Here is a 23,673-nt window from a genome sequence, read left to right as displayed (position 1 = left end):
TTTTAAAGCGATTGGTTTTCTTAAAAAAAATCTGAAATGGAATGTGATGGGCTTTCAAATTGTTTTGAAAGAATTCTTAGTTTTGTTCTTTGAAGGGAGCTTGTACACAACCTTTAAGCTATACCAAGTGCCTTCACACTTTTCACAAATTCATTTTTATATGGCCTTCACAGCCCAAGGTGGTCACAGATACTGATGAGACAGAACTGGCAAGACAACTTGAGCGCCTGGAGCGGGAAAATGCTGAGGTTGACGGAGATGATGATGCTGATGAAATGGAAGCAAAAACTGAGGAGTAATTAGCTGCTGAGCACAGGACACTGATGAGGGAAATACACAACTCTATTCATAATACAGACTCCAAAGCTATCAATATTGGCCGTATACAAAAGATTTCATGCAAGAGTATTTCACTTTTCATTTACATAGCTTGTGACCTGGAATTGTTCTGGTACCTTCTATTTTTCACCATTTCAATAGACATTGTTTCAAGCCATTTACATAGTTTACATTGTGATCGAGACTTGTTCCAGGCATTTACATGGCTTGTAATCACCAACTATTCTGGTACCTTTTGTTTTTCGCAGTTTCAATAAAAAAATGTTCCAAGCTGACTCAATTTTTTGGGAAGCTGTAACCCACACCCCTGGTGTTAAGATGATGCATTGGAGAACAAGTTGAGTGCCTGGTACATTTACAGCAGGAATTTTCTAAATTGCAACACTTGAAAATTGCTAACTATATTATCACACTGGAGTTTTACAAGGATGGGGGTTTGTGGGAGAGAGGAAAAGGCTTTTTTGAGCAAAGTTGTATTCTGAACATTTAACAAAAAATAATAAACATTGGTAAAATGCAGTGACCTTTGTGAATCTCCTGCCGTTAAACTTTTTTTCTCACCTGTATTCTGACACATTGCATTTACACACTGCATGACAAATCATGGTCATCACTAACAAGTTTCAGAGCAGCCAAGCTACAGTTTTCTACACGTTCAAATTTGAAGCCCAAATACAGAGTGACTTAAGTTCTTTTTTCCACTTGCAAAACTGTTTCTGTGTTTTGATCCTGTATCACAACTTGGCAGTAATTGTGTAAAATTTGATATACAACTCAGAACCACCCAAATATATTTAACTTTTTTACATTCTGAAAGGGAGCTTATATTTTATGAGCTGATGAGTTGTGGTGTATGGGCCCTAGTAAACTAGCAATGGTAAAGTTTGATGTTTGTTGAACCTGGCAATGTCCAAGCATTGCACCTTTTTCAATTAAACAAAAGCATAGCCTTTCCCTGGTGCACTCTCCACGGAAGTGCTTCGACCAAACCAATCGGCACCCTTTTCTCATGTAGAATAAATTGTTGCTCCCTTTGAAATTTGGCATTCTTGCATCTGTCCTGATGAGTATAAGACGAAAGGCTTAGACAGCATGTCTTATTTTTCAGCAATACCTGACTAAATGTTATATTTCATAACAAATTTATAAGTTCCTGAGTTTTGACAATGATAGCTGGATTAGAAATCTGCAGCCTGCTGTTGAATTTTTGCCCACGCTGTATGATTGTCCTACAAGATGTTACTATCGTGCCTCATTGGTGGATGTCTCGATATCCAAAATATGGGCTGTAAACCCTATGCCAGCTAACTGCCTATTACCAAAACAAAGTCATTAATACCCAAGTGTGCACAGTAACAAGGAGCAGTTGTTAAATGCAAAGTATTAAATGAACACCTAAAATTCCGAGCCATCCTGAGCTAACAGTATTTAACTATGGTCATTGCATTCACTGTTCCCTTCACTAATAATGATTTTCTGATCCGAGCCAGTGTGGAAGATGTTACAAGCTACTTTCTTATGTAACTCTTTCGAGTACAAACACGTTTCCATCTGTTCCTATTCAGATGAAGTTACATTGTTTCATAGTTTGCCATTGTGAGATTTGAACTCTTGATGAAGTTACATTGTTTCATAGTTTGCCATTGTGAGATTTGAACTCTTGATACTCTTTTTGAGTAAACCTGTTTCCATCTGTTTCAGATGAAGTTACATTGTTTCATAGTTTGCCATTGTGAGATTTGAACTCTTGATACTCTTTTTTTTTTGAGTAAACCTGTTTCCATCTGTTTCAGATGAAGTTACATTGTTTCATAGTTTGCCATTGTGAGATTTGAACTCTTGATCTTGGGGTTACAAGCCCAGTACCATAACCACTTGGTGTTAACAATGCTGCAAATTGCTTATTAAATTGCATTCCCAGTCTATGGTGGGAGATGAAGTTAAATTAACGCAGCTGTTAAATAAGCCATTATTCAATTGATGGCTTTGCTGTGAACTATAAAATGCTCAAAAATTGTAATCCAGTTGATTTACAGCAGGGGTTGGCTAGCGGGCCACACCTGGGTATAAAAATTGTATGGGGACATAAATAATCAAGCAATTAAAATTAAGACATTTGTTACAAATGGACAACTTTTATTATGATTATGCCATCATAACAATGCATTACAATAATTAAAATGTATGTCCATTTCTCACGCCCTCTTGGATAAATGTGAACCCTCTTTACAATGGCATCTATGTTTAGTGTCATTCTTGTTGCAGAAATTACAGAAAGGAGCCGCAATGCTGGTCAGTTAATTGGGATCTATAGTGAGATTTGTTGTATTCCAGCATGGAAAATGTTTGTTCACATACATAGTTGGAGCTGAACAAGGATTCTGTGCCACCATGTGGATATTTGGGAACTTAGATTTACTTCAGGAAGCGTAAAGCTCCTCCAGTTTTCCTGGATTGTATTTTTCCTTGAAGGTGGTACCTTACTGTTAATGATATTATGTCAACTCTTCCTATTGTGTTCTTGCATTCCCTGTTCCTCCTGCATGCTAAGCAGTTTATGGGAATCTTGTCTTTACTTTTTCCTGATTACTGGGTGTTAAGGAAACAATGGACTGCAGCCAGAGAAGGTGAAATGAAGTCAGAAAATTGATGTAGAGGGGTCCAGATAGGTTTCTACCGGACAGCCAAAACAACGCTTGATGTTCTGAGTTAAGCATTTGAATCTAGATCTTTTGTGAAAGAAGGCATCTCTGGCAGCACAGCATTCCCTCAGTACTGCCCTGGAGTATCAGCCTTGACGTTTGTGCTCAAGTCCTGGAGTGGGACTTGAAGCTGGAAACAATTGAGATGAGAATGCCATCAACTGAGCCACTGCTGTTGTGGAAATTTTGTTTTCAGTTCCACCCTTGAGAATATGAGCCAGTGTTTAAAATGCAGTTTGTAAGGATTCATCCATTGAAGTGGAAGGACTTTGTCATGCCTAGTACATGCTCATCATACTGTATTATAAACTTTCAGTTGATACTGTGAAAAACTGGGTACAAACAAGTTGTTAAGATGGCTGCCACAAATCATGTGACTTTGGCATTTGGACTATACACAGTATCGAGTCTGGCACATACCTAATTAAATATGGACATTGGTGAGAGTACCTCACAACCATTTGTGGCATTCACATCTCATTGTTTAAGAATGGGCCAATACCTAATGACAATAGAACTTTCAGACTGCCTGTCTCTATATTTAACGGACAAAAGGGAAGATGGAAACTCAATGGCCACTGTCAACTTCCCATTATTGTATCGCGATGGCCTTCCCCACCCAAACTAGACTGGGTGAGCCTCAGAACTGTTAATTCAGCGGATGCTGAAATTAGCTGCAAATCATCGAGCAGCTGAAGTACTTAACCTGTTCTAGCTTCAAAGTTCCCATGAGAACCAACCTCCTGGATATTTGACTACAAGAGACCTCACAACCTGATATGAACCCTTCACTTAAATCATCAAATAAGTTCAAGAAACCACATGCCAGGCAATGGGAGAACAGAAATCATAAATCAGAAACTGGATTAACTGTAATGTGTAAGAGTACACTATAACTATATCCAAACTTTGTGTGCTTGCATGCGTGAGACTGTGACATTGTGTCAATTTGAGGTAAGTGTGTGAGAATAAATAACATTTTTAAACTCATGAAAGCTTGTTGCTGATTTATTTAGTTGAGATACACACACCAAAGGATAAGAAAAGGCACACTTCTCTCCATACAAAACATACTGATTACAGGCAGTAAGAACCAATGCATTGTCTGACAACTTTGTTAGGTCAGTGAGATTGCTTGTGGAGACCTTTAGTCATATATAACTTGGGACTAGATGAAGGTATTCAGCATTTATGCTTCTATTTTTCAATCCCTTATCCACCAGCAGAATTGTACTTCGAGTTTTTGCTTGGTTGCCAAATCTGCTACCCTCTGGTTCTTTTGCTATTACCTTAAATCAGTGTGGTGGCAGAAGGATCAGTAACCAGAAACAATTTCCCCTTATTTACACTTCAAGATTTTGAATACCTCTATTAAATCTACCCTTAACTTTCACTGCTTTAAGGAGAACAACCCTAGCTTCTCTCCTCTCCCAACTTAACCAAAGTTCCTCATGACTGGTACTATTTTAAATGTGGCTATTGATATTTATAATGTAAAAAGTTTGCAGGGTGTAATTGTAGATGTGAGAACATAAGAAAGAGGAGCAGGAATAGGCCATTCAGCCCTTCGAGCCCACTCCACCATTCAATGAGATCATGGCTGATCCTCTACTTCATTTTCCTGCACTATCCCATATCCCTTGATGTTTTTACTATGTAGAAATCTATCGGTCTTAGTCTTGAATACATGCAATGATTAAGCCTCCATTGGGCAGTGAATTCCAAAGATTCATCACCCTCTGAGTGAAGAAATTCCTTCTCATCTCAGTCCTGAATAGCCTTCCCCTTATTCTGAAACTCAGTCCCCTGGTCTAGACCGCCACTGCGTGTGCCCCCCACACCCCCCCCCAACTAGGTGAGATACTTAATAGATTATAGGATATATAACCATCCTAGTGGGTAAAGTCACTCTTCAGTGTGTTACTATGCCAATGCAGACCTGAAGGTCCTAGGTTTAAATCCTGGCCTTTGCTGTTAGCTGATCTGCATCAGGACAGCAGCTGCTTTCCTCAGCATCATTAGGGGGGGACAGAGAAAGAAATGCCTGCTCTAAAGTGCATCAGTCCTGAATAGGATAGGGGCTGACTAAGAGGCAAGCTTGCATATGAAGAGTGGCTACTTGGAAAAGGTACTGAAGAGCTGCCAGTACCCATGGCACCAGATCTCAGCAAGAATCAGCATCTTCAAGTGAAGAAATGAGAAAAATGACAAAACAAATTGATAAGAGTTGACATGAAGCTTCAAGAAGGGTTTTAAAACCTCAGTGAAAAATAAGCTGAAGTTTTGAAATTCCAGCATATCGACTTGGAAAACCACATTGCAAGTTAAAACTGCAGAAATTTAATAAGTAATCTCACCTCGTGCTGCTCTCAGTGCTCCTCTACATGGGCTCACCTCTTCTAATATGTATTCCTTGAGAAATTCCTACCTCCAATCACTGGCCAACTTACCTTGAGCTACTTCCCTTGTAACCCCTGGCATAGACATGGGCTGGAGTTTGCCATTCCTGAATTACAGGGTATGCACATGTTCACATTTGGGGGTACATGGTTTCATATGTCAATGATTCTGATTCCTTTCAAGTGAGTATTGTTTGCAATCAGTTATGTTAAAATTCAAAAATTGTCAAGTTTCCAATCACTTGGCCTTTTTGGTTTCTGACAAAGTGGAATGATCAGTATTGATGAACAGTCTTGATTACGTTTTCAGATGCCTGTCACCGGACTATAGTATTGTAGGATCATTTACAATATATCTGAATTATTTCTATGTTTCAAAGCCAGTGAGGTAATAATTGAACATGGTAGCATTTAAGTAATGTACATATTACAACAATGAACTATACCACACGTTAGTGGAATCTGGTGTGATCACACCTGAGAATGAGAACCATCAAATAGAATCCTACTATTTTATAGCAAGAGAGGCAGCCATTTAGCCCATCTCTCGCTGAAAGCCGCATTCCTCTGCCCTTGCCCCATACCTTTTTAAAACTTTCTCTTTCAAATGTTTACCCATTGCTCTGTCATTATGGATCCTGCTTCCTTCACTTTCTGGTAGGGCATTCCATGTCTTAGCAACTCATTATAATTTGAATATTGCTGAAAAGAGAGACATGTTGCCAAAGGTTTCATCTTTGCACTCATCAGGACAAACACAAGAATGCCAAATTTCAAACGATCAGAGCTTGGCACTCTTGCATATATCCCAATGAGTGTAAGATGAAAAGCTTCTTCAACATGTCTCTCTTTTCATCAATATTCAAGTCCTGTACTAAGCAACTGTAATTAAATAATTCTACCAACTCTTCTGTTGGTGATGATTTTTATGCCCTTTCATTACCAGTAGAAAAATAGTTTTGTCTCTTCTAGCTCATCAAAACCCCTCAATTCGAACACTTCTATCAGATCTCCATAATACCGAGAGATTTAGCTGAGCTAAAAATGAAGAACTATCTCTATTCTGTTTCTGGTGAATAGTGCACCACACTTCAATTTCTCCAGCTCCTCATAATTGAAGTCGCTTATTCATCATGTCTTTGTGATTCTCATCTGCAACCTCTCCAGGGTCTTGACATCTTCCCTGAAGTAAGGCACCCAAAGTTGAATGTAATATCCCAACAATAGCCCAACCATTTTCTTCTGTCAGTTCAATATTTACTCTTTTGGCTTTATACTCTGTACCCCTTTTATAAAATCCCCTAGTCTTTATTTAACCAGCTGAAGTGTCTGTCCTCTAATCCTACAGATACTGTGTTTCAAATCTGGCTAAATGAAAACCAGTGATGTCTGAAAGCTGGACATTTTTTTAAGCTGCCATCACCTGACTTTTCCTTCCTCACCGGTGTCTCTGATCTAACTGCATGACTGGGAAATTCCTTGCAACTGCTCCCACTCCACCAAGAAATGTAGCAGGAACCCCAATCACATAATTCTGTCACACTTCTAACACTGATGGATCTAAAGCAGCTCCAAAGGATTTCCTTGGCTTATCTTGCAGCATTATCTCTATTTCTTTCGAAACTGCCCTTAGATACCCTTGTTTGAAAAACATACCCTCGGAACACTCTACTTACCTGAACCGAAAACCTGCAAGATCCGAAATCTGGCATGGACTGGGTCCCAAGATTGCCAGTTTTAGACACTGTACTTGTACTTAAAATTTTACTACTTGATGTATATTTTCTTACCCCTCCTCCCACAATGTATCACTTGGATTTCTGTTAAGTTTCATCTGATGTCCATTTGACCAATGTACCAAATTGTTATGAACTCAAAGTACTCCATATTTTTGGCATATAGCCTGGTATGCTCAAAGAGGAAATATTTCAAATATCCTTGAAAATGGAGGTTATGCCACTAGGAGGGTTGCCATCCTCTGTCCTGTAAGAGAAAGGGATAAATCGGGTAACTATAGGCCAGTCAGCACAATGTCAGTGGCAGATATTTTTATGTTGATATTGTGACCATTACACCCTAGTCCAGATGAAAAGTAATCCCAACACCAACCCCTGGGATGACCACTGTTTAAATCCCCTAAAATTGTAAAACACTCAAGAAGGCATGACTCTTTTCTGTCCACCAGCTTCTTATTCACTCTGCCATGCTTGCTTTCATATTGCGTGCCCTAATTTTATCACCAAGCCTCCTTCAAATGCCTTTTGCACACAACACCAATGGCATCTCCTTCATTAACACATTCCACTGTATCCTGAAATAGTTCTTAAATTTGTCACCACTTGTCTTTTACAAATTCGTCCAACTGCCCTTAGTTAACCCTGATGTGTTTAACTATGAGTATTCATTTTATCCAGAATTATGAATCCCAGAACCCTATCTGCCACTGACATTGTGCTGACTGGCCTATAGTTACCCGATTTATCCCTTTCTCTTACAGGACAGAGGATGTTACATTGGCAACCCTTCCAGTGGCATAACCTCCATTTTCAAGGATATTTGAAATATTTCCTCTCTGAGCATACCAGGCTATATGCCAAAAGAGCCTAGCTTTTTTTCCAGTTTTCTTTCAGTGCTCATTCTTAATCTGTAGTTATCCCTAAATACTCTACCTTTTTTCATTCATTTGATCTGTGAAACCAAGACAAAATATTCGATAATACTTCTCCTATTCGATCATTCCCATAATAATTCAAAGGTTACGGGGCGAAGGCAGGAGAATAGAGTTGAGAAAATTATCAGCCATGATTGAGTGGCGGAGCAGACTCGATGGGCCAAATGGCCTAATTTCTGCTCCTATGTCTTATGGTCTTATAATATTTCCTTCAACAATTTGCTGTACGCTCTTCAAATTATTTCTTTTACTTTTTACTTGCAGATAAAGTCATTTGTTATCTGACAGCCTGTCTTCATATCTCCTTTGTAGTTATTCTAATCTGCACTGCCCCCCTAAACCTAGTTTTCTTTGTGTAAATACCTCAGGATTTGTTTTATGTTTCTTTAAGTCATTTTAATTCCTCTGCTTATCCAAGGAACTCTAGCTTTTGCTGCACACCTTCACTTCAAGCAGGAATACGTCCGGTTCTGGAGGTCAACTGCATAAATGTGGTGGAGGGAATTTTCACCTGTGCAGCACCTTAGTGCCCAGTCTGATTGTTGTGAATATCTGGAAATGAATCACTAGGTTCGGGTAGTGTGTAGCTTGGGAGTCCCAAGAAGCAACAGTGGGAAGAGGGAGGGGGTGTTGGGGGGAGGAGAGTCTTGATCTTAATGTAAGCTTTCAACAATTTATCACTTATCCTAGAATGAACTTGAAAACCCTACACCACTACTAATGAGTGCTAGAATCACCGTGACAGTAAGTAAAACACAATTTTATCATTGATAATGCCTCGAATTGTGCAATGTTTATGCACCAATTTTTCTGCGGTGTGATTATAATTTCACTCATAGTCTTGGCATTCCAAGTACGCAATTATGAAACTATAATTAGTAAGTACTTTTTTAATTATTGGATTTAGCACGTTTTTCCCTTGAAAGAAACCTGAAATTTATATGTCAGAAAACTCCAAGTGCAAATCAGATGAAACCGTTCATTAGACAAAAATCTGAGAAATTACTTATTTTAACTTTTACAATGGTTCCGTTCATTGTAGAAGGGACACTTCTCTGTGTTAATTAAGTGGTTTTAACTTTTAATATCGATTGGAGCGTTGTGTTTAATTCTGGACACTGCACTTTAGGAAGAATTTCATACTCTTGGAAAGGGTCCAGAGGCAATTGATTGCCTTTCATGGTACCAGTAATGAAAGACATCAGTTATGTGGAGAGACTAAAGGAACTGGGTTTTTCTTAGATCAAGAAAGTTTTACAGGAAGATTTGATAGAGGTCTTCAAAATCTCGAAGAGTTTTGATAGAGTAAGTGAGAAGAAAATGTTTCCAGTAGCCAGGTTTAAGGAATCAGAGACGAGATAAGGAAGGAAAAAAACAGGCTGTAAATGAAAGGGTGGTGGAAGCAGATTCAATAAAACTTTCAAAAAGGAATTGGGTAAATATTTGGGGGAAAAAAATGCTGGGCAATGGGGAAAGAGGGATTAATTGAATAGATTTTTTTCAAAGAGGTGGCACAGGTGTGATGGGACAAATGGCCTCCTTCTGAGCTATGTTACTCTATGATGTTATGAACTGGCCTGTAATTATCTGGATATACCCTACTTTTTTAATGGGCATTAGATTGGCTCCTCTTCAGTCCTCCCAAGCACACTCACTTTCATTTGAACCCTAAAATATAATTACTCGGGCCTCCACTATTTCCTCATCCATTACATCAAGATTCTTGGATGTACCACATCAGGTCCTGGCACTTTGTCCTCCTTTAACATGTCCAATCAGAATTTACATCTTCCTCCATTGATCACTGTGTGTTTACCCTGGTGGAAGAGAAGTACCTGCTGAACACTCCACAATTTACACTTATTCTCAACTAACTCACTACTCTCTGAAGGGACTCACCTTACATTTGCTGATCTTTATTCAGAATACTTCACAGTTTTAATATTTTTAATAAAAATAAAATACTGTGGATGCTGAAAACCTGAAAGAAGAACAGAAAATGCTGTAAAAACTCAGCAGGTCTGATAACATCTGTGGAGAGAGAAACAGAGTTAACGTTTCGAGTCCGTATGACCCTTCTTCAGACCTGCTAAGTTTTTCCAGCATTTTCTGTTTTTGTTTAATATTTTTTAGATACTCTCTCCTTGCTTACCACATCCTTTCTCTTTACAAATACTCTTATTTTGATGGTACCTGTAGACCCCATAATTCTATACCTTTCAATTTCTTTGTTCATAATCTCTATATTAGGGATTCCCAAGCTGTGGGTCATGACCCCCAGTGATTTCACGGGATGGAATGTTGGGATTGTGAGCTCCAAGGGTGTAATGGCGGCCATGGAGCGGATGCTCTGTTGGGAAAGTCCAGGTTTTGAGGTCACATGCTATGCACACCCGATTCTTATTTTTCCCAGCTCACAATTCACTGGAAAGGGAGAGGAGGTGAACCTTCAAGTGCCCCCATGCATGACAGGATCACATTAATCAAGGGGAAATTCAGCTGGAGGATCAGTAAGTGGGGGAAGGAGGTCATGCTGCAATTGAAGGGGTGGGGGTGAGGGGATGGGGTCAGCAAGTATAGCCTCAGTGTGCAGAAAGTTCCAGAACTCCTCATTAGCACGGTGCTTCTGTAACCTGGAGCTGAACATATGAAAGTCAATTACCAGCAACTTGCAGCTCACGCCAAGGGCACTGTTTTTATTCCGAATTTCTACCTCCATGATTTTTGTATGTTTAAAGTTAAATGATGAAATATTGAAGGTTACTTTCCTGCTGTTTCATTTCGGTGCCACCCACCATGCTTGACAAGTGAAGGCCACCCTCCCCCATTCAACAACTGAAGGCCAACCTCTGCTTAACAACTCTCATACACCCCAAATTTTCATTCTGGGATCACATCCAGTTTGAGGCATTAAAATGGGGTCACACTAGGAAAAGGTTTGGGAAGCACTGCTCTAAATTCATGGCAATACCAGATTTGAACTATTCTTTATGTATGATGTAGCTCACTGCTTAAGGGCACTTCCTGCCAGGCAATGACCATCTCCAACATGAGAGAATCCAACCATCGCCCCTTGATGTTCAAAAGTCCCCCACTATCAACATCCTGGGGGTTAGTGTTGACCAGAAACTGAATTGGACTAGCCATATAAATACTGTGGCTACAAGAACAAGTCAGAGGCTAGGAATTCTGTGATGTGTAACTCACCTCCTTACTCCCCAAAGCCTGTCCACCATCTACATGGTACAAGTCAGGATGTGATGGAATACTCCCCAGTTGCCTGGATGAGTGCAGCTCCCATAACACTCAAGAAGCTTGACACTGTTCAGGACAAAGCAGCCCGCTTGATTGGCATCACATCCACAAACATTCACTCCCTCCACCACCGGCACACAATGGCAGCAGTATGTATCATCTACAAGATGCACTGCAGAAATTCACCAAGGCTTCTTCAACAGTACCTTCCAAACCCAGGACCACTACCACCTAGAAGGATAAGGGCAGCAGATAGATGGGAACAGCACCACCTGGAAGTTCCCGTCCAAGTCACTCACCATCCTGACTTGGAAATATATTGCCTTTCCTTCACTGTCGCTGGGTCAAAATCCTGGTACTCCCTTCCTAAGAGCACTGTGGGTGTACCTACACCACATGGACTGCAGTGGTTCAAGAAGGCGGCTCACCACCACTTTCTCAAGGGCAACGAGGAATGGGCAATAAATGCTGGCCCAGCCAGCAACGCCCACATCCCATGAATGAATAAAAAACATTTTAGGAATTCCATTTCTTTTTCTCCAATTACACCAGCCCTGCCACAATCAATCATAGAACCTTATAGTACAGAGCAGGACGTTTTGGCCCATCATGCTTGTGTTAGCCCTTTGAAAGAGCTGTCCAATTTAGTCCCATACATTTACCTTTACTAATGAATCCTCAAGTATATGTCCAATTACCTTTTGAAGGTTCCTAGAGAGTCTGATTCCAACATTCTCGTAGATAGTGTTATGTGAGAAATAATTTCTCCTCTTTGCCCCTCTAGTTCTTTTGCCAATTAAATCTTGTCACCTACCCATTTGCTATAGGAAATAAATTTTCCCTACATGTTCTATAAAAACACCTCATAATTTTGAATGCCGCTATAGATCTCACCCTTGACGTTCTCTCATTTAAGGTGAACAATCTCAGCTTCTCCAATCTCTCCACATTACTGAACTTCCTCATCCTTGGTACCACCCTGGTAAACCTCCTCTGTACCTTCGCCAAGACCTTGACATTGTTCCTAAAGAATGATGCCCAGAATTGTACACAATACTTCAGCTGAGGCCTGGCCTAGTCAATAACTTGTAGAGGTTTTGCATGACTTCCATATTTTTGTAACCAATGTGCCTGTTTACAGAGCCTGGTATTCCACACACTTTCTGGACTGCATTATCAACTTGCCCTTCCACATTCAAGGTTCTGTGAAAAAGGAGCCCCAGGTCCTTGTGTTCTTGCACCTTCCTCAACATAGTAGCATTTAGCTTATACTGCCTCTCCATATTGCTTCTCCCAAAATGTATCACTTCACACATTTTTTATTCATTCTTGGGACGTGGGCATCGTTGGCTAGACCAGCATTTATTGCCCATCCCTAATTGCCCTTGAGAAGGTGGTGGTGAGCTGCCTTCTTGAACTGCTGCAGTCCATGTGGTGTAGGTACACCCACAGAGCTGTAAGGGAGGGAGTTCCACGATTTTGACCCAGCGACAGTGAACGAACGCCAATATAGTTCCAAGTCATGATGGCTTGCCGGTGGTGGAGTTTCCATGTATCTGCTGCCCTTGTCCTTCTAAGTAGTAAAGGTCACGGGTTTGGAAGGTGCTGTCTCAGGAGCCTTGGTGAGTTGCTGCAAAGCGTTTTGTAGATGGTTCACACTGCTGCCACTGTGTGCCGGTGGTGGTGGGAGTGAATGTTTAAGGTGGTGGGTGGGATTGATCACGCAGACTGCATTAGCTTGCATCAGCCATGTACTTGACCATTTAAGCCATTTATCCATGTCCACCTGAACTCTGCTTCTATGCTGCTCACTATTTACTATGCTGCCATTGTAACATTCGCAAACTTTGACATTGCTCCTCCTACCCAAGTCTTTTATATATAAGAAAGTAATTATCCTAATGCCAACTTCTTGAGGAGTCCTTTACATACTTCTCCCCAATCAGAAAAACATCCGTGAACTACAATCTGGCCTCTATCATTTAATGTCCCCGTGTTACCATCATCCCTTGAATACTATGTGCTTCTATTTCATAAATAAGTTATCCGGTACTTTTAGCAGGTGCCTTTTGAGTGTTCATATGTACAACATGGCACGCCAGCTTCATCAACCCTTGCTCTTATGCCACCAAAGAAATCAATCAGGTTAGACAATTTGTCTATATTCAAGGAATGAGCAGTTAAAATCATCTCCTCTCCTCAATCTATCTACAGATTTTTTTTTTACTGATTCGTTCACTGGGTGTGGACATCATTGGCTATGGCCATCATTTATTGCTCATCCCTAATTGTCCTTGAGGAGGTGATGGTGAGCTACCTTCTTGAACTGCTGCAGTTCAGGTAGTGTAGGTACACAGAGCTGCTAGGGACGGAGATCCAGACGTTTGACCCAGTGACAGTGAAGGAACGGTGATATATTTCCAAGTTAGGATGGCGTGTGGCTTGGAGGGGAACTTGCCAGTGGTGGTGTCCCCATGTATCTGCAGCTCTAGATCTGTCCTTCTAGATGGTAGAGGTTGCGGGTTTGGAAGGTGCTATCAAAGGACACTTGGTGGAGATGAGGTAACCTTTCATGTGCTGAGTTCTGATGACATCTACTGGCAGTAATAGGACAAGAATGCAGTCACAGGAAGCATTGACTATGTTGACTATGTTGTGATTCATATCCTGAATTCAGAACTTCCTACAGTTCTATTATTTGCATGCCACAGGCTGATGCCTAAATATGGAATCGATTTCTTTGTTGTGTCAACTTGAGCTTAATACATGAAGAAGAGTTTTTCATCCTGCATTTTCCTCAAATAATTAGTGGATCAGCAATATGCCACCACTAATGTAACAGCCCCTATCTCTAACTACATTGACTCTTTTTATTTATGTATTCCCCTTGTCTATTTCTGCTGTTCTTACTTGCTTGATACAATTGATTTTATTTTCCCTGCCCTTTTCTTCATGGCCTATATTATTCTTTACTTCTCCATTACCTTTTTTGCCAGTTCATTAGCTCTTCTCTTTGAAATGTGACCAGTCCTTGCACAAAGCATTCATCTTCCACAAAACTAGTATGTGCTGCACTCAAGAATGGGAAACATTAACCTGATATCAGACTTTTGTGATGCACAGAGTGCAGGGGACCATGCGGATAATAACAGTCTTTAGACTTCAGCCAGTCAGCTCCCATGAGATAAGTCAACTGCTCCCAGTAAATCACATCTGGCCATAGCCAATGTTGGCCAACTGATTTCCGGTTGGATTTCCCAGTCATCCCAGCTGCTCCCAGTGCATATTGGTTATTCCAGGTAGAGACCGGTTAGGTATTGTTGCAGTTTTTGACTGGTTTCAAATGGTTTTTGCTTCTGGTGCCAATGCTCCATAAAATGGAAACCCTATTCCTGATGTAACTCCTGTAGCCATGTGTTAAGATTCCTAATCTTCACAACTTTTCTTATTCTAGCATGGGGTTGGGGAGAAATCCATAGTTGGCAATTGATGCCCTGGTCCAAAACCTAATCTGAACTTTTGCAGGACTTCTTCCTATGTGTTTGGCTGCCACGTTGACCTCAAGGCTGCATCACCCTCGCCTTCTATAATCATCTCTGGTCCCTCACCCTAGCACCTGGAGGCATCAAAACATTTGGGAGAGTCAGTCTGGATGGCAAAATGTAGCATTAATCTTTCTTCACTGTCATGTAACCTCTCAATGAATGTACAAAATTGATAGGGACAATAAGACCAGAAGGTCTATCAAACCAATGCTATACCATGATAGTGGTAGCATCATAACTAGACACTATACTCCCACCAACACCCACTCAAAGCCATGTCACCTTGAGGAGAGGCAAAAAAAAGAGAACCAGGCCAATAATGGAAATGTACTCCAGGAAATTCCTTTTTGACCTGCTCAGGCAATCAATCTGGGACATCTGTTACTTATAAATCTATTTGTCCTCTATATGATACAATCTATTTCCTCGTCATTAATTTAATGAGTTGAGGGAAATTGCCTTTCCTAATTAAATTACTGAAGCCTCCACCCCTCCCCCACCAAGCCATCTTATGTTTTCTGGTGCTATCATAATGCCTTTGATGATTCAGCTCAGACTCTCATTTTCCCAAAAGGAAGCCATTGTGACAGGTTTGATGGAGAGCGTTATTTGCTCTGGGAGTTCCTACCGTAGCAACCCCACCGAAACTCACTTTCCTTGACCCGTGGATAGCCCTCTACCAGTCTGTTCCTTATCTCCCAGTGAGATGACTCCTACCTGAAACTCTAGCCCCGGGAACCACTTTCCCTCTTTGTCGTGTCAGGATCTTCCCCAACTCCCCATCAAAAATTGATTGCATTCAGAAAGGATTTCTTACCAAACTCCATTGCCAGCGAATGCAAGATGTTTGTTCAGGTAGAAGTTGGATAAACTAGGGATATCTCAATCATATTTTCTACTTTGCCTGCTTTCTTGCTTGCATTGGTTCCTCAATACCTTATCCAGGTGGCCGTGATTCTTTCAAACTGAAGAAGGGCAGGAGAAACATCTGGATTCATGGACCCGTATCCTATCCACTTCTATTCAGACATGCTACAGCCACATACGTCACTGCTTACTCTGCCCCAGTCATGTGATCTCCAGACAGATGCAAGAATATCAGAGACTAATTTCATAAAATCCTTCAGAACTTTTTCTCTGATCTCTAAGCTAGCATGTAGACCATGAATCTCAGTATTTTCAGTAACATCACATCTTTTCCATGTCACTGTAGAGTGACTGTTGGGCATCATTGGTCCTGAAAGCTTCAGTAATCAGGTGCAGAGGGCATGGCTAAAAGGAAATACAGATAAGCTAACCTTATTTTCTTTACACATTTTACCTGGATGACCTCCAGTTCTGCCATCTCTAGTACTCTCAACTAATCTATCTGCCTGGACAAAATATAATTTCACGATAATTTGAAAAACCTTAACCACCTCTACTCTAACCCAGCATTACTGTAATGAAAGTATCTCCAATTGATCCAATGCTGGGAACTAAGCCCTAATATAGGGCCTAATTCAGTTCACCCTCTTTTGTATCTTCCCCAGTGTGTTTTGTGTAAGGCTTGGCTAAGTGAGACCAATAGTGGTAGCACGTTGTCACCTCATGTCCCACACATACACCTCCAGCTGGTCTGGATGATCAGGAGTGGCATACATACCTGGTTATTTTGTTCTTCTCTTACCCAAGATTACTGAGGTCAATTATAGTGCTTACTAGAACTAGGGGACGCAGTTTTAAATAAGCAGTCTCACATTTAAGATGGAGATGAGGAGATTTTTTTTTCTCTCGGAGGGTCGTGAGTCTGGATTTCTCTTTCCCAGAGAGCAGGGAAGGCAGTGCTGTTGAATATTTTTAAAACTGAGTTAGACAGATTCTTGACTGTCAAGTGAATCAAAGTTTAGAGGTTGGACAGGAAAGTGGAGTTCAGGCCACTATCAAATCAGCAATCTTATCAAATAGCAAAGCAGGCTTGAAGGGCTGAATGGCCTACTCCTGCTCCTAATTTGACTGTTTGTATGCTAACTTCTCCTCTGTGAAATTGAGGCAGATCTATTTGTCAGTCATAGATTGATGAGATTCAAGTACTTACGGTCGTCAGTCTGGAGTTATCACCCCTCTTGCTGCCTGTCGAATATGTTTCTAACAGGACTCGTGCATAAACTTTGCATCCTGTTTGTTTCCACACACTTTCTCTTATAACCAAAAGAGTTCCCTAATGAATTGAGGAATCACAAAACATTTTGATAAGAAGTGAGAGAGACTTGAATTGTTTGCGTCCAGATATGCACAGAGGGCCCATTCCAAGCCGACAGACAGTGAACAGGTCACTATTTCCACCAGCCAAGTTTTGGCAGATTATCCTGTAAATTGAACGGTGTAAAAAATGGATTGACCAGTCTAAAATAATATCTTTTTAGACGCCTTGTCCCTTTGTAACTATTCTAGAGTAGGATCACATAGAATTGCGCAGAGTCTAAAGCACAAAAACAGGCTATTCAGCAACGTGTCTGTTGTGGGCGTTTATATTCCACACAAGCCTCTTCTTACTCTTTGCCACATAAGCCTGATCAATTCTTGCCAAGAAGATCCAAAATAGTTAAGTTTGACTTTCCATATAGGTGGGTTAAACAACATCAATCACTATTTGAGGAAATTCCTTATCTTACTGTATTTTTTGACTCTGAAATCACCTTCTGACTAATTGTGGTGTAGCAGTGGTTTCTGTAGCACAAGCCAAGATATCCTCCTGTATCAAATTAATTACATTTAGATTTCATGATTTTAGAAATAATGGATGACAATGTGTTTCAAAATAATGAGTTCAGGTGGAAATCATCTCTCCTCAATTAATTAAATGACAGATAATTGGTTTATTTAAAAATCATTCTGGCGGCAGGTGCCAAATTGTGATGATGATAAAAGTAGTCATAATTCTTAACATAGTTATAGGCAATCATTAAGATAAAAATAAAGTGTAAAATGATAAAAGGATTGCACAATTATGAACATTCCAGTATATAAATAATTGCAATATATTGCAAAATGTAGGTCTCCTTAATTTACAGAATAAAAATAAAAGGTCTAACACACTTAATTTTGTTTTAAAGTCTGCAGATCATTTGTTGTCAGATTGAGTTAATTAAGTTCTCAATTATTTACATGCTATTATGAGTTTTAACAAGTAGGGATTGGGCTGTCTCATAGTCTATTAGTTCTATATCTTATTTGTGGAATGGTTTATTTTCTCCTTAATTCCATCGCACGTTTACTTTTGTGTGGTTGTGCTGAGAGATGGGGCAACGGAAGGTGGGATTCAAGAGTTTTCTTGTGAAGTCCAGGCAGAGCTTTTTCCACCTTTTAGCAAGGGAACACATATTCAGTTGATTGATTGTGGCAGAGTAGCTTTGGTACTCGCTACCTAGGATCAGTTTCAGTGCTTGTTTCTGGCAGCCTTCAAGCTTGTTCCCATGCGTTTTGGTAAGTCCAGCATTCTAAACTGACGCTGCCAATTCAACAATGAGTCTTACGTAGCTATTAAACGCAGTGAATAGGTGTTGAGATATGCTGTGATGCTTGAGAAGACGTGGCGTGTGAAGCCTTCCATTTCTTAAGTATTTCATGCAATTGGTAATCCCATTTGAGATCACTTTGAATGTAGATTCCTAATAGTTTAAGGCATGGTTATTGCGCAATCTCAACATTGCCTATGTTGATGAGAGGGGGATCGGAGGGTTGTGCATGAAACACAATCCCAACGCGTTGCACTTTTGGGTGTTCAGTCTCATGGCTAGAGTATGACTGTCTATAATCAACAGGTAGAGTCTTTGATCTGCAGTTTGGCCAGGATGTTTTAGCTTAGCTTTAGGACTAACCAGAGTTGGGACTAATTCCAGCCTCCGCGGTATTTTCTTTTGTCTCATTGTATTCTTTGGTATTCACTTCATGTCCAAGCCAGGTGGTTTTTAGAATGTTGTTTCTTAAAAATAGTGCTAAAAATATCTCTAGCTAATCCAATGAAAGCATTTTCTGAGCTCATTAACTCATGCTGATTTTTGTTTTGTATCTCACCACAAGTGACTGTAACCCGCCCACTTTTAATAAATAACCCTCAGGAATTTATCAGTCCAGAGGCAATTGCCTTTGCTGTCTGCTGTTGTAATTGTTGCTGATCAAGAGCCTTATCATGTGACTGTCTGGATTTCGAAATCAGATGTGCTGTCTTCTTGTTGTGACTAGCTGGTAGATAATGCTGTCATTCAACTTTGGCAACATGCATAGCACATTTCCAAAAATGGTCATGCGTTATTTCCAGACAATGCTGAAATAATTGGTCTCCAGTAGGCTGGATTGCACGCGGTGCAGTGCTATTTGCATTAATGTCCAGATGGATGATGTTTGTTGTGAATCGTGAACACAGTTTTGTTTTCAACAAGAGTGTGTCTGGAAAGACAAATTGCCATCTTTCTTTTAGTGATGTTTTCTGGGCACCCGGAACAGGGAGGTCAGTTTGTGTGAGCTTTGTGGAAATCTTAAAGCACACCAAGAGAGGAAAGCATGGATTCTTGTGCTGCCAGTCCCCACGTTTCTTTCAGTTCCTCATTGAAGTGAATAAACAAAGAACTGGTAACAGATTAATGTCAGATTGTTCACATGCCCCGAACCAGCTCTATAACACTGGCACTATAATTGGGGAAACAGCCATACAGCACAGTTTCAGAAGTTACCTACCAAAGTATTTACCTATAACAGGTAGATGTGGCCTCTGAAGCCTTGGTTGACTCTCCCAGTGCAGTACTGAGGGAATGCTGCACTTTCAGAGGTGCAGCCTCTTGGATGCGATATTGAACCGAGGCCCATTCTGCCCTCTCAACAGGATGTGAGAGATCCCACAGCACCCAAAGAGCCATGGAGTCCTCGCTGGTGTCCTGGGCCAACATTTGACTCTCAAGAACCATCACTACAAATACAGATTATCATTGCTGTTAGCGGGAGATTGCTTTGCGCAAATTGATTTCCAGGTTTCCTGCATTACGACAGTGACTACACTTCAAAAAGTACTCCATTGGCTGTAAAGCTCCTTGGGGCATCTTAATGTTATGAAAGGTGCTATGGAAATGCATGTTTGTTGTGTTGTTTGTGTGAAGTGTGAAAAAGGTCCAAAGTGTGTGCTTTCTCACAAAAGTCAGATTCGGAAACGATGCTGCAGCGGCTGTACACATTCCATTCCATGCATGATCCCATAGCACTATTGGGAGGAGCAGCAGTGGCCCTCTGGGGTCTTGGTCAATGCTTATCCCTCAACCAACACCACCAAAACAAATTAGCAACTGTGCATCTTAATATTTTCAGTAATTTCACATTTGTATGTTTATATCTCATCTCAGTCTCTGAAGAATAACTGTGGAGCACCCATTGACATTGTCCACTTCAGTAATCTGATCCAGAGGACATGGCTATAAATAAGTAACAACAACTGGTATTTATATAGTTTAATGTGATAAAATGTCCCAAAGTGTTTTATAAGAGAACATCAAACAAAATTTGACACTTAAGGATGTATTAAGACAGATGACCAAAAGCATAGTCAAAGTAAGTTTTGGGTATGTGTCTTAAAGGAGAGGCCTAGGGAGGGAAATGCAGAGTGTGGCATCCTGGCAGCTGAGGGCACGGCCGCCAATGGCGGAGCGATTAAACTTGGAGATGCTCAAGAGGTCACAATTAGAAGAATGGAGAAATCTTGGAGGATTTTAGGGCTGGAGGAGCTTATGGATATGGGGAGGGACAAGGCCATGGAAAAAACATGTTGAAAACATGAATAATCATTTTAAAAATGAGGCATTTTTGGACTGGGATCCAATGTAGGTCAGCAAGCATGGGGTGTTGGGTACGAGTTAGGGGCTTGGTGCAAATGAGGACAAAGGCAGCAAAGTTTTGAATGAGCTTGAGGTTATGTAGGAAAAAGTTGGGAGACAGGCCAGGAGAGCATTGGAATGGTGAAGTCTAGAGGGTGCTAAAGCAAGGATGGGTGTTTCAGCAGTAGATCAGCTGAGGTAGGGGCGGAGTGAGATGATGTTACTGGGTGGAAATAGGTGGTCTTAGTGATGGCGCGTTTATGATCAGGAGATCATCTCGGGGTCAAATATAAAACCAAGCTAAAAAACAGTCTGGTTCAGCCTCAGACAGTTGCTATAGAGAGGGATGGAGTCAGTAGCTATGGATTAGGGTATGTGATGGGAACTGAAGACAGTTGTTTCAGTCTTCCTATGATTAGTTGGGGGAGATTTCTGCTCCTCTGGTGCTGGATGTTGGGACAAACAGTCTGACAATTCAGAAGATTTAGAGTAAAGGGTTAACATCAGAAGGATACATGATGCTGATGTAATAATGATGTCAGATCATATGGCTGAGAAGTAAGAGATCTGGAAGAGAGAAAAGCCCCAAGAGAGAGAAGCCTCAACCGCATGTGGAAGTCCAAATGTGTAAATACTCACTGCTAATAATGAGTTAAGGTTAAAGAGGCTACAGACTCATTTGGGAGACTAGACAATCCCAAAACATCATCTAAACACCTGCCAGACAACAAAACAGAGGGCAACATACCTTTGAATTTTTTTTCTAGTGCTCAGCTGTTTTGTTAAACTGCGATGACCCTTTAATTTTCTTGTCCAACTGCATGTGCACGTTAAAGTAAAGGGGCCAACTTTTGCATGGCTTGCACAGCTACCTTTAGCTTAGAGGGACCGTTGGTGGAAAGCTTGAGAGAGGTGGACTGAAGTAAAGCTGGGGGTCACCTGCGTACATGGGGTAACTAATGCTGCGTTTTTGGATGATGTCACCAAGGGACAGCATATAGATGAGAAATCGGAGAGGCCCAAGGATAGATCCTTGGGGGACACCAGCAATATGGGAGTCGGAAGAGAAGCCATTGTAAGTGATACTCTGATTATGACTGGATAGATAAGAACAGAATCTGGTGGAGGATAGTGAGGTTAATCGTGTCAAAGGTAGGTTGAGAAGCATGAGGAGGGATGGTTACCATAGGAAGCCATTTGGGACTTTGCTGAAGGCCGTGACTGCTAAAGTCACCTCTCCAATCATCACCCACACCCCATATTCAATCAGACTCTACCCCACCTCTCCAATCTTCACCCACACCCCACATTCAATCAGACTCTATCCCACCTCTCCAATCTTCACCCACATTCCACATTCAATCAGACTCTACCCCACCTCTCCAATCTTCACCCACATTCCACATTCAGTCAGACTCTACCCCACCTCTCCAATCTTCACCCACATTCCACATTCAGTCAGACTCTACCCCACCTCTCCAATCTTCACCCACACCCCACATTCAATCAGACTCTACCCCACCTCTCCAATCTTCACCCACACCCCACATTCAATCAGACTCTACCCCACCTCTCCAATCTTCACCCACACCCCACATTCAGTCAGACTCTACCCCACCTCTCCAATCTTCACCCACATTCCACATTCAATCAGACTCTACCCCACCTCTCCAATCTTCACCCACATTCCACATTCAGTCAGACTCTACCCCACCTCTCCAATCTCCTTAAAACCTCAGAATGGTTATGGCACAGAGGAGGCCATTTGGCCCATTGTGTCTGCACTAGCTCTTCAAATGAGCTGTACACCTAAGGAAAAATTACCCCTCTGTTGGGGGGTTGCCCGGAGACAGGCGGAGGCAGCTTGCCCATCATGATGCTCGCCTGGAATAACTGAGCGGTTGTGGGGGGATTCCCTGAGTCTGGGCCTGAGTGCATGTGAAAGAGCGCAGAAATCTCCTTGAGTCACAGAGGTGCCTCAGGCAGATCAGCTTGACATTTAAAACCTGAAATAAAGCATTTTAAAACTTTTAAAACATGTCCCCTCATGTGACACTATCCAAGAATTATTTTTAAAATTTTTATTGAATTTTAAAACCCTTCATGAAACCTGATCCCGCCTGTGGATGAGGTTTCATGAAAAATGTGAAGGCCGCCTGGGCTCTTCACCTGCCCACCAACCTTAAGGGCCGCTTATTTAATTGCTTTAATTAGTTTTTAACAGGTTTTAATAGGCCTTTGACAGTTCAGTGGGTGCACAGCCGACTCGGCTTTACGCCCGCTGAGCTGGAAATCTAAATGATGCGCAGTGACATCGGGATGCACACTCGATGTCACCGCGTATCATTTTACGTGTTGGTGAGCGGGCCCCCACTCGCTGACTGGAGAATTCAGCCCCTAGTGCCATTCCCCCGCTTTCTCCCAAAATCCTGCACATCCTTCCTTTTCAGATAACAATCCTTTTGAATGCCTCGATCGAATCTGCCTCCACCATGCTCTGAGGCAGCACATTACAGATCCACACCACTCGCTGCATGAAGAAGTTTCTCCTCATGTCTCCATTGCTTCTTTTGCCAATTACCTTAAATTAAATCTGTGCCCTTTCATTCTCGATCCTTCCACCAATGGGAGCAGTTTCTCCCTATGGCTTTTGTCCAGACCCCCATGTTCAACATATCTAAGCACAGACCTTGTGTGTGTGTGGTTCAGTGATTTATCTGAGCTGGAATGTTGTTATTCCACCTCAAACCTGTGCTCTTTGTGAGTTTGAGTCAATACATTTTTGTTAATTTACAACATGATCAGTTAGATAGAATGGGAACTGTGACACAGAAAAATGGATGGTGTATGAATTTGAACAAGGCACTGCCTGGACAATTATCTTATTGCTGTAGGCTAAACCTTGCTAAACCTAAATTGGGT

The 23,673-nt window shown here is 41.2% G+C and overlaps 1 protein-coding gene across 2 annotated transcripts in view; it reads left to right on the top strand.

The window, feature by feature from the left end:
- Positions 1 to 858, top strand: part of LOC121292415 (eukaryotic translation initiation factor 2 subunit 1) — a 30,778-nt gene extending 29,920 nt beyond the window's left edge. For both annotated transcript variants that reach the window (XM_041214283.1, XM_041214284.1), the window contains exon 8: positions 174 to 858. In XM_041214283.1, the coding sequence (XP_041070217.1) occupies positions 174 to 299 (126 nt within the window). In that variant the 3' untranslated portion in view covers positions 300 to 858. The remainder of the gene's footprint in view (positions 1 to 173) is intronic.
- The last annotated feature ends 22,815 nt before the right edge of the window (positions 859 to 23,673 follow it).

The sequence above is a fragment of the Carcharodon carcharias genome, chromosome 20 (assembly GCF_017639515.1).
Source record: "Carcharodon carcharias isolate sCarCar2 chromosome 20, sCarCar2.pri, whole genome shotgun sequence".
Classification (NCBI taxonomy): domain Eukaryota; kingdom Metazoa; phylum Chordata; class Chondrichthyes; order Lamniformes; family Lamnidae; genus Carcharodon; species Carcharodon carcharias.
Note: the sequence above shows the minus strand (reverse complement) of the source record. Positions and strands in the feature narration are given on the sequence as shown.